The sequence below is a fragment of the Melospiza melodia genome, chromosome 1 (assembly GCF_035770615.1).
Source record: "Melospiza melodia melodia isolate bMelMel2 chromosome 1, bMelMel2.pri, whole genome shotgun sequence".
In the NCBI taxonomy this organism is placed as follows: domain Eukaryota; kingdom Metazoa; phylum Chordata; class Aves; order Passeriformes; family Passerellidae; genus Melospiza; species Melospiza melodia.
The window spans coordinates 52,552,312-52,566,779 of NC_086194.1; the positions used below are offsets into that span (position 1 = coordinate 52,552,312).

The 14,468-nt window shown below is 44.2% G+C and overlaps 1 protein-coding gene across 1 annotated transcript in view; it reads left to right on the plus strand.

Moving 5' to 3' along the window:
• The window catches only part of LANCL2 (LanC like glutathione S-transferase 2), a 32,981-nt gene extending 22,589 nt beyond the window's left edge, over positions 1 to 10,392 (plus strand). The window contains exons 7-9 of the mRNA XM_063158041.1: positions 2,041 to 2,217; positions 5,478 to 5,550; positions 7,285 to 10,392. Of these exons, the coding sequence (XP_063014111.1) occupies positions 2,041 to 2,217; positions 5,478 to 5,550; positions 7,285 to 7,400 (366 nt within the window). The 3' untranslated portion in view covers positions 7,401 to 10,392. The remainder of the gene's footprint in view (positions 1 to 2,040; positions 2,218 to 5,477; positions 5,551 to 7,284) is intronic.
• The last annotated feature ends 4,076 nt before the right edge of the window (positions 10,393 to 14,468 follow it).

Consider the following 14,468-nt stretch of genomic DNA (forward strand, 5'->3'; position numbering starts at 1 on the left):
GGCCTGTTTGCAAGACTTTATATAGTGTATTTCTAGATCTAGGCTTTTGAACAAGAACCCCAAGCAAGACACCTAAAAATCTCAGAATACTTATATTGGTATGTTTTAAAGAGAAAAATAAGTAACTAAAATTTCTTCTCAGGGCACTAGCAGTTACTAAGCTTTCTTGGAAAAGAGATGTATATTTAAAGAGTTTGGCATCAGAGTCCTGGGTGTGAGAACTTTGATGTAAATTCTTTGAATCTTCATCCCAAGAGTTTTAACAATTATGTTGGTTTTCAAAAATACAGGTTCATGTGCCTTGCCAAAGAATGCCTTCCATAAATTACTCCTTTATTAAGATATAACTCTGGAGAATTTAACGTCAGAGCTAAGATCCCAGGCTCCTTCCAGGGCATAAATAAAACTGCTGAGCTACCACAAACCTGCTGTTTGCCCTTCTCCAATCTTAGCTAGGTTTGCTACCTGACTTTTTGTGTGCTTCTGATTTGCGTGACATTTGAAAGTATGCCATTTAATTAAATTTATGCAAATTGATTCTTGCTTTTGACAGCCCTCCTTGACAGATTCCCTGGTTGGCATCTGGGTGGGCTGATGAAAAGCAGGCTTGGTTTATGGAATATTACTTATGCTGCTACCTGAAATGTGAACTTTAAATTTCTTACGGCATTGCTGCATGTAACAGCAGTTGCAGTTGCTTTTTCTTTGGACTGTGGCAAGAGATTGACTTAACACTTCTCCACTCTCTCCTTCTTTGTCAATGTGATGCTTTCCCCAGCACAAAATGTTTTGCAAGAGGTGAGAGGGATAGGACTAATTTCTGATTAGCAGTCTCCTTTTTGGCCTCTCTGTGTTTAAAGCGATGAAACATATGTTTTTCTATTCTTCTTTTTGAAGCACTGAAAGAAAAAGGTTGGCATGTGTTTTGCTGGCTATGCTTTCATACAGGACTTGTGATAACAGACAGCAGTGTTTGTCCTGGAAATCAAGTGCTGTCACCAGGCCTTAATTCAAAATGTTATGGCTAAACAGCTGGCAAACCCTGTTCAGAGAGAGGCACTTCCTGTATCAAACTTGTGAATTTAAGAATCTTGCATGTTAGTTGCTTCTATTATCTTACTAAATAGTTTGGCAGGGGATACCATCTCCAAAGGACTAGGTCTACAGCAGTGCATCAGGTTTGTTTTGTTGGGGTTATTTTGGTTGGGATTTTTGTTGTTGTTGGTTTGGGGTTTTGTTTGTTTGTTGATCTGTAAAGTGACTTAGGCAAAGGTGAGCAGCAAAGTGGCTTTATAAAGGTGGAATTCTGGTGTTATTCAGCTAAATTCCTTGCTTTTGTTTGCTTCTTTCTGCATGAGCCCTCTATGTTTAAAATGTATATCAGTTGCAGTAAACTTTGCAAAAGTGTTCCTTTGCTCAAACTGACTACTGCTTCTGAGTATATACTCTACAAATATACTAGTACAAGTACTCATAAAGGAAATGTGGGGTTCCTGCTTGTATTTGTGGCAGAGAAAAGAGTCCTGTGCTATGCAAAGAGATATTCTTGTGCATTTTTGACGTGGAATTGAAGGCAGACAGTGAGCAAACAGGAAGAATTAGTCATGAAGACCAGACCAGCAATTTAGGACCAGATTTGATATCCATTATTCTGTTTTACGTTTCTTGGAGGCAGCATCACATTTCTGTATTTTCAAATTCTGGTTTGGGAATAGAAAATGAAGAAAAAAGGACCACATAATGTTCAAATAGATTGTAGGTTTTAGAACCAAAGGCCTCGAACTTGAATTTTTTCTTTGGGGGTCCTGATTTTGAAAGCAAAAACCCGAAAAGTTTTTTTCTTTTATCCTGCAGGAAAAGGAGAAACAACCTACTAAGGAAAGAAAGAGAAGTCTGTGAAGAATAGATTATTAAAATTAAAAATAAATTTTATATGGAAAAACCCTACACAAACAGCAGAACATCTGTCAGGAGCAGCTTCCTTTTGTTTTCATTAATACTTCAATTGACGTGTGCTTATTCTCTGTTTTTATTCCACAGACTTTTAAAGAGGATAAATACCTGAAAGATGCTATGGATTGCAGTGATGTCATCTGGCAGAGAGGCTTATTGAGAAAAGGGTATGGGATCTGCCATGGTACTGCTGGCAATGGCTACTCCTTCTTGTCTCTCTATAACCTAACTCAGGACAGAAAGTACCTCTACCGAGCTTGCAAGGTGAGCTCTGCAGCATGCCACAAAATCACTGCTCCCTTTCACATCCCAGTGCCTGTACAGACTGGGCTGGGGCTGGGCTGATGTGCCCTGGGGCTGGCTGGGACACTGGGTGGGGTAGCAGGGCCCATCACTGCTCCACTTCGCTCACTTTGGCTGGACAGCTTCAGCTGTGTCTGTCGGGCAGGCACTGTCTTAATAAGCAGAGTGAAACAGACAAATTATTTGTAAGAAGGGAGGGACTAAATGTATTCAGAAGAAAATAAGAGCCTGGAAATCAGCCTGCCTGAACAATAACAGACTGATGTTATGTGGTGCTAATTATTCCACTGAGAGTTTCACTGTCCTCAGGTCCTCAAGCTGTTTGTATTTGTGTTTTGTAATTATTTGTTTTCAAACTAGTGCCTGTTTGGGGCTTTTAGAGCTCTGAATTGCAGTTATTGCATTGCTCACTTTGAGTTTTTTTATTAATACAAATTGCAGAGAAAGACACACTCAGAATTTTTCCATTGGAATTGTCCAAGTTCTGCTCTCAGCTCCTGACTCTGCTAGCACTTACTGAAGGAGAAGGCTTTCTCTGCCTGTTTTCCAACCTTGTAAGACCTTGGTTTGGTTTGTTGTTTTTTTTTTTTTTTTCCCCAGTTTAGTTCACTGACATGAGGTTTTATATTGTGTACACAGCTTTTTAGCTGAAGCCTTTTACACAGTATTGCAAATGAAATTTGATGAGTTGCTTCCTAGGTGTTTTTTAGTGAATATTGGCCATATGTAAAGTTACTGTATTCATCTCTGCAGTCAGCCTTTCCTCTCTCAGCAGAGCTTTAAAGATCTGCTGCTTGTCTCACATTTACCAGAGCATCATGCTGTGAGGACACCTGTAGACATACCTGCATCCTAGAGATTGAAATAAAACCCTAGTGCTCCGACAGCAAATGTGTGACTTTGTTACACATGGAGTCACCCACTGCTGATGTGTGAGCCACAGCACCCTGCAAGCATTGCTGGCAGCACGGCTGTCAGCTCTCCCTATCATCCTCCATGCTAGCACACCTTGTGCAGCTCTGGGCAGCTCCTGGTGCTGCTGCATTTCTGGCCCAAGAGAGCCAGATGTTTGTCCACACCTATCTAGAGAAAAGCTAACATGTCTGTCCCAAAGCCAGGACAGGCAGAGACTCTGATACGTACCTGAAATCCCTTTAAGAAGGAGGTTGTGATGCCGTGGCCAAAGACTGTTTGCTGGAGCTGCCCACCATAGTCAGGCAGGGGATTTGCAGCCACTCTGCCACTCAGCATCTCCAGCATCCCCTTGGGGATGCGAAGTGGGAGAGTGGGGAGACAACAGGCAGAGTAAGGGGAGACAGGCAGAGGAATTTGCTTGTCTGGCATTCTTGAAATCTTTTCTTTCTGAGTCAGAGTGTGCAGGGAAGCAAACATGAAGGTACCTAGAGGCATGTAACTGAGAGAATGAAATGGCTGCCCTCCCAGGGGTGCTTCTTCACACCAAAAACGTCAAGCCCAGGGGAAGGAGTCTTGCCTGGAATACCTGGTTACCTCATGAAAGCCATGAAGCTGTTTCACAAATGAACCACAAGAACTTGAATAGAGGAGACCCCTGTTTTGTCCTTCACATTTTATCCTCACAGCTTTTTCTCTCCAATTGTCAGGAGCTGAGGCACTCATAGCTGGCCTGTGTGTAAGAGGAGACAGGGGCTGTGGCATCCTGGGCTGCAGGCAACAGAGCATTGAACCCTGTGCTGTTCAGCATGGTGACTGCCACTGTTGGTGGCAAGCATGCCAGTCTGTGTGACAAATAATGTCAGATGTCTTCCTAAGATATTGTTTCTTCCCCCTCTTCTCCCCCCACCAGTTAAACATTAAGATCTTGTGGCTTACTGGATCACAATTGTGCTGAAGCTATGAACTTGCAAATGATGGTTGTGTTTCAGTAGCCTAAGGTACATTTTTAAAATTTCTGTTGCAGTTCCCAGGCTGGAAGTAATAATCAAGGCTAGTGTGCAATCAAATGTGGATGTTGCAAGAATTGATTGTATCTTAGAAATATGCCGTAAACATGTTTGGTCCTCACATTTAAGACAGGATTACATGGGAGAACTCAACCATAGTTTGGAGATCTATGCCCAGAGGGTGAACAGAAATGTTTAATCAGTTCTTAGTAACAGTGTGAATCACAGTGTTTGTGGCTTTTTCCTTGTGTTTCCTGAAGACACACACATATGCACATACCTCTATCAAGAGAAGATCATCATCCTCCACTAAATATTTAAACAGAGCAGAGTGGGGAGGTGAGGGAGAAAGGAAATACCACCCCTTTCCTTCTAATGAACAGACTGATGGCTCTGGAGTCATGCTTACACCCCATAAAGCCCCAGCTCTAGAGCAGGGTCACCCTCTATTTAGGCTGATGTGTTTGGCAGCAGATAGGCCAAACTGCAGGGGGAGCAGGGAGAGACCTCTCAGCCGTTTGCTTTGCAGGAGTCTGTGCATGTATTTCAAACAAGCAGTGGTTTGTGTCCAAGCACAGAAATGCCAGGGGAGCTTGTGGCCCCCTGATGCTCTGGGGAGCTATAAAGGAGAAGTAGCTGGTTGTTACTGAATTGATCCAGGTGTGGTTCATAAGCCATGTGTGTCTAATGTAGCTACTGCAGCAGTGCTGATCAAATGTGAGAAAGATGCTGTTAACTCTTTTTAATGGTAATCCATCTCCTCCCACAAAACATTGATGACCATAATTGTCTAACTGTATTTATAATGATTTTTCATAAGGCTTGGGAAGAGCAAATAAATGAAACTAATTAATGACAGCTGAAGATTGAATACTCTAAATTGGTGCACAGAAATGAAAGAAAACCAAAATGCAATTAACAGCTATAAGTCCTCAGTTTGTGGATAAATTAAGCAACAAGAGAGATAAAAGACTGATACAATATTAGTAAATTTTGACCAAGTATATCTTTTCTTACAGCATTTTTTCCTTGGCAGGTAGCAGGGTTGATTTACAAAAAGCAGATGTCTAGCCCAACATTACATTGTTATGAAACTGAAACTCACTCTATGCAAATCCATATTTTAAAACCTGATTGTAGGCCTTGTCATGGTTGAAGGAGGACAAATTGATCTCAGTGAGTTATGTGTTGTGTGTCTGCTTACACTGCTTCACATTTTGTACCTATTAATGCAATTCAGATACTCATGTTTGTACTTAACAGTCTTGCATAAAAATACATTTTTAATGTGTTCCCCAGTTTGCTGAATGGTGTTTGGAGTATGGTGCACATGGATGTCGTATTCCTGACCGCCCTTATTCCCTCTTTGAAGGTAAAGTGCTGGTGTTGCAAATGGTCTTGTACTACAGGGAAGAGGGGCATCCTTGCAAGTTTGGCACATGTGTAGGAGTTGGGAAGTCTTTGGTGGGTTCCTCCACTATTAAACCCCCCCATACCATCATCTCTGCCTAAAAGAAGGTGGCAGCTAGAAAAGGACAAAGAAAAATCATTCACTGTCACAGCTCTCACTCCTGCTTTCATTTCAGCAGCTTGAATGTAAAACCAGTGGCAGTGTTACTCCAGAATAAAATTCTGCTGTGCTGATGCAGCTTGGTTTAAAGCAAACAGAAGTTCAGGCAGCAGTTTTGTCACAGGTGGTTTTTCAGAGGGACTGGGCAGAGGAGCAGCTGTGGGTAGGGGGTCTCCATCTAGCTGCTAGCTGTCAGAACCAGGCATTCTCTGCTGCCATATTCAAGCAAGGAAGAGGTAATTTTAATATGAACCCAAATCACTTGACTAGGAAAACAGTGCAGAGTTCTTAGGGGCTTATCTTTAAGTTCCACGATGTTACCAGTTACTTTCCTAGAGTTTTGTATTTTTTTAAATATAGCTTATTTTCTATTCCTTGTATCATCCTCATGTTCCAGAATCAGTACTAAGGAATTACAGATCCAAGTGGGATTTAAGGTAGCACTGTGGCTGCTCCATGAACAACGAGCCTCGTGTGCCACCTGCCGCAGATAGTTGAAATTACAGCAGCTGAGCAGGGATATTTGCAAATTAGCAGTCCAGGGCGTAAATGAACACAAGAGAGCAGGAGTTTATATGCAGCCCTACTAAATTCAGAGTTATTGTCTTAATGCTTAAAGGAGAAAAGCATAAGTATTCCTATTCCTGAGAGCTCTTGTAGGGAGGGAAAAGAGCATGCATACAATCTGTTGTATAAAAACTTTGAAATTTGTTGAGAAAATGAAACAGTGCAAAGAGATGGATGATTTGTGCTTGAATGCTGACATAAAGCTTATATTTTGGTTTTTAATTGTCTAGATTTCTAAAAGAAAAATATAGAAGTCTCATATTTGAGATGGAAAAACCTCCTAAATTGGGGCTTTGTTTCTTTTTGTAGCCAAAATCATGCTTGCAGTTGTGCAATTCTGCCTGAACATGCATGCTTTGAACAGAAGGTGCATGTGCGTCTTATGGAATTGTCCTAAGTGTTTTGTTTCAATCAGATACTGTAATTCAGAAAGGTTCCTTTATATATATGCATAGCTGATTATAAAATAGGATTTTAGCATAAAACCGAACTTGTATTTGCATGATTTCCTTGTTGTGCCTCTCCTGTCTGTCACCCTATGAGTTCTGCTGGGTGATGCACTTTGGGGTCTGGATGGCCTCTTCATGGATAGTGAGGAAATGAATCTGTACCTCACAAGTGCAATAAAGTTCTGGCTTTTTCTTTTAACCAATGAAATGAGAAGCAAGAGCTGCTCAAATTATGAAGGACAGTCCAAGCTTGGATTAACTTTTTCTTAATTTGAAATAGCATTGAGGTTGTTCAGTTGAAGACATGTTAGCAGAGACATCTTGGTTCTTGCCTTTGATATTTCAAAAGAAAATCTGTTTTTTGGGCAAAGTACAGATGAACTTGCCTTTCTGTAGGGCCTAAGTTCACCTCTTTTAAAAAAGATGCCAGTGAGGGAGGTGTTCAGATAGGTGCTGTCGCCTTTGCTGTCAGCTGTGCTGTTTTAATGTGCACGATGATCTCCTTCTTGTTATGTTTTAGGCATGGCTGGAGCTATTCACTTCCTCTCAGACATTTCAGTACCGGAGACTTCCCAGTTTCCAGCGTTTGAACTTAGACCTCAAAGGAGAGAAAACAAAGTGGAACAGGACAGCTAAAACCATCATTTCGAAAGGAAACTGATGCCAAAAGAGATGAGACTGTTTCGTGCCTCTGATAGTGAAGGAAATTGACGCTGAACCGACAGATGGATAAAGCCCTTTTCTCACCCCTTCTGCCCCAAAGGACCATGAAGTCATTAGAGCATGAACAGGAGAAGCCACACTTAAGTTCTGTTAAAGTGACACCTTCAGATGTAGGACCAGAGAAGTCAAGTTTTGAACTTTTCTCTTTTCTGTTGTATTTGTCTCTTCAGGTCTTTGCCATGCTCTGCACGTTTATTGGTGTTGTGTGTTGATCCGAGTCCTTTGTTGTTAGCCACAAGCTGGTCTCCGTGTGAATCTCTGTCCTGTACCTCCGTGCATGACTCACAAGAGCAGTGTTGCTTTCTGCAGCGTGCTTACCTCAGGGAGAGCTCGCTGCAGGACGGTGCCCAGCTTCACTGGTGTGCTGGCAGCTCTACAAAGAGGTGAAAAACGTTTCTGTGTTCATTTTTTTTCTGCCTTTTTCTCCACAGTCCTTACAAGCTAAGCTGATGGAGATCAGCCTGTTTTGTTGAAGAGGCGTGAGGCCCTTTCTGTTTTCAGAAAGTTAGCAGGTTGGAAGGGATCTGATTTGTCTTTTGCTGCTGTTGTGAGAGGCTTCTTCTGTTGTTCCCTGTGATAGCTGCGGCTGGTTAGTGTGTTAGGTGCTTATAGCAGGGTGGAGATGCTCCTTCCCCCTGCTGCAAAGCCCATCCCATGCCATGAGCTTAAGCTGCAGATGGAGTCACCTGGACTGACCTCCCTCTGCCACCAACAGCAGAGCCTGGACAGCACAGCTGCTTCTCCTTTCCTAGACCTCAATTTGGAATAAACCTTTTTTGCAGCATCTCATATACAGATGAGCAAGGGAGGCTGCCAGGGCAAGCCTCCCATGCAGGTAGCTCAGGATGGTTGTTACTTTGGAACCAAAGTGGTGGTTTGTTCTGGCCCTCCCCTCCCATGCAGTAGTACAGGAGTGGTAAGTACCAGCTGCTTTTGGAAGCTGCAGAGATTACTGAGCAATATGAAGCCGTTGCTAGTGGCTGTAATTGAAGTATAATTCATCTTCAAATCCACACAGTAAAAGCTCTTTTTCCATAGTCTTAACTGCTGCTAGTGCTTTGCTTCCCCATGTAGTGTGGTGGGGTTGTGAAACACTAGACCTGCCTCCAGGTGCTCCTGAGTATCAGGCCATTGGTTTGGGAGAAGTGGGACGTACTTTGAGTACTCTCAGAGCAGGTACTGACACTCTTATGTGTCAGGTAGTACCTGAAGTGTAGTGCACTCCCAGTCACTCAGGCTCTGTGGTCATCGTCCCCCAGGTCTCCTGTGCTCTCTCAGTCCAGGTGCTGATTTCAATTGGCATCTTCTGTCAGGTGTGAGTGTGACAGATGGCACAGTTTGACCTTTTGGGCACACATCAGGATATGTGTGACCTGTGGGCCATCTGCTGAGTGCCAGTGTCTGTGGTTGGGCTTGGAGATGCACTGTTGCTCCTGCATAAATTGGTCTTGATTTGTCACCTGGCAGGTGACTTCCTTGAGCACGTTCCAGTGCCCTTTGCCAAATCCCTTGCAATGTTAATAATTTCTCCATTCAGTTCTGCTGGACAGCAGCAGCAATGTAAGTGCACAAACAGCTTAACATTACAGTGTAGCAGCTTCTCTGCTGGTTTGTCAGGGAGGATTAAAACATGGGAGCAGCAGAAGAGACTTCTCCACCGCTCTGTCAAAGGCAGAAGGTGAGATGGGAGCAACAAACCCAGCTGCATCTCTACAGCCAGAGGTTGGGGAAAATGCTGAAAGGCAGTGGGAGTGGGGAATGCTGCATGGCAAACAGGAGCAGAGCAGAAAAGTGAGGAACAGAAGGAGTTAATAATGTGGGGGATCAGTGAGGAACAAGAAGAGCTGGAAGATCATGCAGGCAATGCACAGTGTACCAACAGAGACATCTTGATGAGAGATTCCTCCATGCCAAGAGCTAACTGTTTCTTTCTTCAGCCTGTGGATCCCTGATCCTGCCCATAGAAAAGCCAGGAAGGAAACTTTCCTGGGAATCCTCAGAGATATACTAACAGAGGTGGATGCCAGCTCTGATCCTGTTTCACATCACCCCTTTGTTCCACACCCACCTCTTTGTTCCTTCCCCTCCACTGTGGGTGCAGAGCAAGTTGGGTGTGTGAACAGGGAAAGGGCTCACCACATTTACAGGAACTGCCTGCCAACACTGGCCACCCTGGCAAATCCCAAGCCTCTGTTGCATGGACTGTTTAACCAGGGGGTCAGCTGGCAGGTTTTTCATTCAGTGATTATCTGCATATTGGTCTTGGCTACTGTGCTTGGAGTGGCTCCTGTGGGAGGTGAGTTTGGCTGCCTGGAGCCTAAGGGGAATTAAAATACCTGCTAGTTTTAAAACTGCACAGATATATACACAGTAAGAACAGCTGAATGCTGAGCAGAGCCCCAGGATGCTGGAGTGTGCCTGTCAAGCTAATGAGCAAGTCAGCTACCTGCCCTTTGGTACCACAGCCAGCCTTGTGCCATGGTGGGGCCTGGCACCATCTTCCTCTGCAGAGCCCTCTCAGAACTGAGCAAGACTGGAAATGTATTGAGCTGGGAAGGGTCTTGACAGTGCACCTGCCTCATCTTCCTGACGTGACTTTCCCCGTGGCTCCTCCTTCCTGTTTGTCACAGCATTGAGGTATCTAGGTGGCCCCTTAAGGAAAGACACAGTGTCAAGGTGAAAAAGTGCATTTCACCAAGGCATTGTCTTCAGAAATGACATCAAACTACAAATGTAGAAAATGTCTTAATATTCCCTGGTTTGCTTTGTCTGTGTGTAATAGTTCATCTGTTGCAAAAAGCAGTAGTGTTAAAAATGGGAATGCTCTTTGGGCAGAAAAAGAGGAAAAAATGCTGATGTTTTGTTCTTTGGCTTTATTAGTAAAGATTAAGCTATGTGGTGGTAATTTGTGTGAGTGTGGTTTTTTCTTCATTGTGGTTCTCCTTCCTTCCCTCCAGCACTGTGGTGATAGCTGTCCCACTGATCTGACTGCTGAGCTGCTTCCCTGTCTTATAGTCCTGCAGGATGAAACACATGCCAGAAAGAGATTGCTGGTTTTGTAACCTTCCCATTTTCCTTGCACTGCAGGTGCCTTTCCTGCTGCTGCTCCCCGATGATTTTTAGTGTATGTTGCTTAGTGCAAAGCTCTGCTTTCCTTTGTGGCCACACAGATCCTGTTGGAGAGTTTGCTGCTAAAGCCAGACTCAGGATGAACTGGTTTTTAAAACACATGTATGAAATCTCCCTGTCCAGCTGAGTAAAAGCTGTTTCCCACCTTTGAGGAAGTATGAAATGTTCCTCTAGTAGGCTTTAACAGAAGGAAGCATCAGAAGGAAACATCAATTATGCTGCAGGCCAAGGGCATTATTTCTGTTTCACACTGCCCTTTGTACCACTCATGGCCATCTTGGCCACCAAGAGAAACTGCTGCTTTTTTTGGATGGAGAGGATCAGTTTGGTCTGCAGACAACCTGTACAAATTCAGGTGTAGGTTATAATGGCATTGGGGCTTCTCTAGCACAGCAGATCTCTAACAAGCAAATAGCACACGAGATGCATGGGAGGCAGTGCATGTGCTGTGTGTCACCTCACAGCTAGGGCAGAGTCACCACTGTGCTGCCTGAGCCCTGCCCAGCAGGGCATTTGATGCAGCAGCCTTTCCTACTGAAACTTCACTTTTTCCCATATGTTTGCATTGGTTCCACGTTGATTCACAGTCAGGGCCAGTGTGATTTGTGCACAGGGACCTGACTTTAAACCACTGTTTTCTTCTCCTTGACATCTACAAGTGGCTTGTGGTAAATCCAGCTTGTGGCTGTTAGATAAGATAAGGTTAGGCAGCAGGAGAGAAGCAGAGTGGGACAGGTAAGAGACATCCATCCTTGTGACTCCTCACTGCATAGAGCTAAAGTAACAGATTGGTGCAGGAACGCAGGGCTGCTTAATTTGTCACTGTTCCCTCTGCCTTCTCTGCTGCCACGTTCACCTTGCAGCACATGGCAGCTTGGAACAGTGGCTGCCAGTTGCACCTCTCATCTCTAATTGCCTTATTATCTAGCAGTTGCTTTGTAAAAGCTGTCTCATGCTGGATCTTGCCCTGCGTGGTGTCTGTGTAGTCATTTCCCTGCCAAATAGTACAGACTGTAATGCAGCTCAGCTCCTGGTGACATCAGAGGGGAGGGTTCCCACAGCCACAGGGCCCACAAAGGCATCCTGTTCCACCTACTCAATTAGCAATGTCAGATCAGAAAAAGAAGACAGGCTTCACTATCTGAAAAAATGTTACGGCTTTTTATCTGACCTGTGTGCCAAAAAATGATGTTTTGGATATATGTATATGGAGCTAACCTTTTTTGGAGTTGGGTTTTTTAAAGCAGAGAAGAAAGAAAACCTCCTTTGCTTCTTCACATGGTCCAAATACCTTTTTGGAAAATATAGTTCCAGCTGTTTGTTGTTACAGCAGTGTAAGCTGTCACAAAGGCTCCAAAGGAAAAAAATAAGCCCAAAAAACACCCACAAACCATAAGAAGTTGTCACTACATTATCACTTCCCAAAGTGATGGAACACAGGCCTCACCAGAGCTACAGGCAAGGTGAACCAAGAGTCCCTGGTGGTGACTCTTCCCATGAAGCAGCATAGTTGGAGATTTCAGCAGAAGGGCACTGACCCTCTTCTCATTCTTCCTGCTGCCAGGTCACAGGGGCAGAGACCACAAAGGATTCCTCCCCTGCCTGGAGCCTGCCTCCTCAGAGACACACCAGACACATTTTGGGGACTCAGAGCCGAAGAAAGGAGTCGAGGGGTTACATTGTTCATGCTCCTGGCTCCCCGCCTTAGTGAACAGCAGGTTCAGTGGCTCCACTAAAGCAGCTCCCTTCTGGCCAAGCCCTGTCAAGGGGCTTTACCCCCCTGGATCAAACCTCACTGCAAGAACCAGGAGACAAGACACAAAAATCACCTTCCTGAGGTAGATCCCAAAGGCTGGCTGGGAGTCAGCTGCACACTGGCCCAGTGCCTCTGGGAAGGGGCAGGGCAGTGCCCCACAGATCCCCAGGGCTCCCGGCCATGACAACCAACCTTATTTTGCAGTCAGAACACCACCCTGCCTCGGGGAGGCACCAAAACCTCTCTAGTGTTTGAGAGAGGATGCAGTGGCTGCACCCAGAGAATCCCAGCAGATAAAGCACCAAACCCCCAGGGGGAAGTTCACAATAGCAAAGCTGCAGCACCTGGCAGCTCCTAGGGCATGGCCAGTGCCAAGTAAAATCCTGTTGGACCTGGCGAGGCAACTGGAGGAAAGGCATGTAAACAATCTGCAATTAACACCTCTGGATGCCCATGCACAAGCTGTGTTTTCCAGAAAAGACCAAGCAAGTTTGCTAGCAGAGAATTCCCTGTGTTGTACGAGGTTGTGTCATCCATCAACACCAGGAAATAAACGAGCCAGACTTCAGGAAAACTTCACCTGAAGTTGAATTTCACTGTACAAAGGCTTCTGTTCAGTGTGTCCAGGACAAAGCCAGCTGTCACAGATACATTTTATAATATAAAAGGACTTAACAACACCTATCTATTAAAATGAGGTCTGTAATTCCTATTGACAGAAAAAGGTTGGAATTGCTTTTAAAAAAATATGTTCTGTAAACACAACCATACTCAGTGACATACACAGCTTTCACACTTCAAGTGCAAGCTAATTTAGAAAATACATACAGTTGTGATGTGCAGATGGACCTTGTATTCATCCATAAAATGTACTTTTTTGTTATCTGAAGTGTCCCTCAAGCTAAGACTGCACACACAGAAGTACTTTGCTTTGTCCCTTATTATGATGCACAGTAAGGGAAAGCCTTGGTTACAATTTCACCCAAGTCAGGTATGCAGGAATGAACTCCTCCAGTGGCCCTTACAAGTTTTTCTGTTAGACACTCATATTCACAGAAAAAGGGATGTTTTGCAAATCCAGCTTGACACCTAGAAACAAGTTCAAAAGCCACTGGCACAGAACAACAGCAATAAAAGCGTTGTCTCCCTGTGCAACACAGGTCTTCAGATAACTCCAAACCACCACAGTGAAACCCCTGTGCCCTGGCTGGTGTCACACAGGAACATTCACCTGGTACCCAAAAGACCACATGGGACTCTTGACCCTCAGCTCTGTTATTTTTGCAGGTCCTTCAGCAGCAGGAGGCCATGGCATCTCTTTTTTGTCACTGCTCAGTGACATGACAGAATATGCACAAAGGGAGAAGGTCCCATGAGCAGAAGTCATGTTTCAGAGCAGCTTCAATTTTTTGCTAGACATGGATGGGTGTGAGAGCCCTCACAGGCAAAGGGGCTCTGTGTTTATTTCAGGATGTTCATTTGTGGACACTCAGAGGATTGGCCATGGACACTCACAACAAAATACATGAAGAGCTAAGAGATATTGAAAGCCAAACCATCTGTGCACCAGGTCAAAGAATGCTATTAAGAACCTGTCCCAAAAAGTTATTACTTTTCTGACCTAGAGAGGAGAGCAGATTTACAGATCTATCACCTAAGATGACAGCTTTACTTGGTACACTTTGTGGCAGCAGTTACACTGTAATGGAAGATACTATTTCTCAGGGACTAAACTCCCATCAATGCCAAAGGGAGTAAACTTGTACCTATGCTCCCATTCCCTCTTACTGTAAATATTTTCCAATTTAGGGAAGAAAACTTAGGCATTTTAGTGTTTCTCACTGTTCTGTCAAGAGGTAAAAGTAGTTCTGAGGTTGCAACACCTTCCTCTCGTGCCAACATGTAGGTCACTGTCTGTTTCATACAACCTCAGTGCTGGCAAAACAAGGGGAGCCAAGATACCAAACACACAGGTGAAGTTCACATGATGGGCAAGAAACACTCAAGTCCCAGTCCTTAATTCTGGGTGCACCATTTAAAGTAACAACTCCCTCTTTTCTAGGGCACTTGGCAGAGCCCTTGCCACAACTCAACCA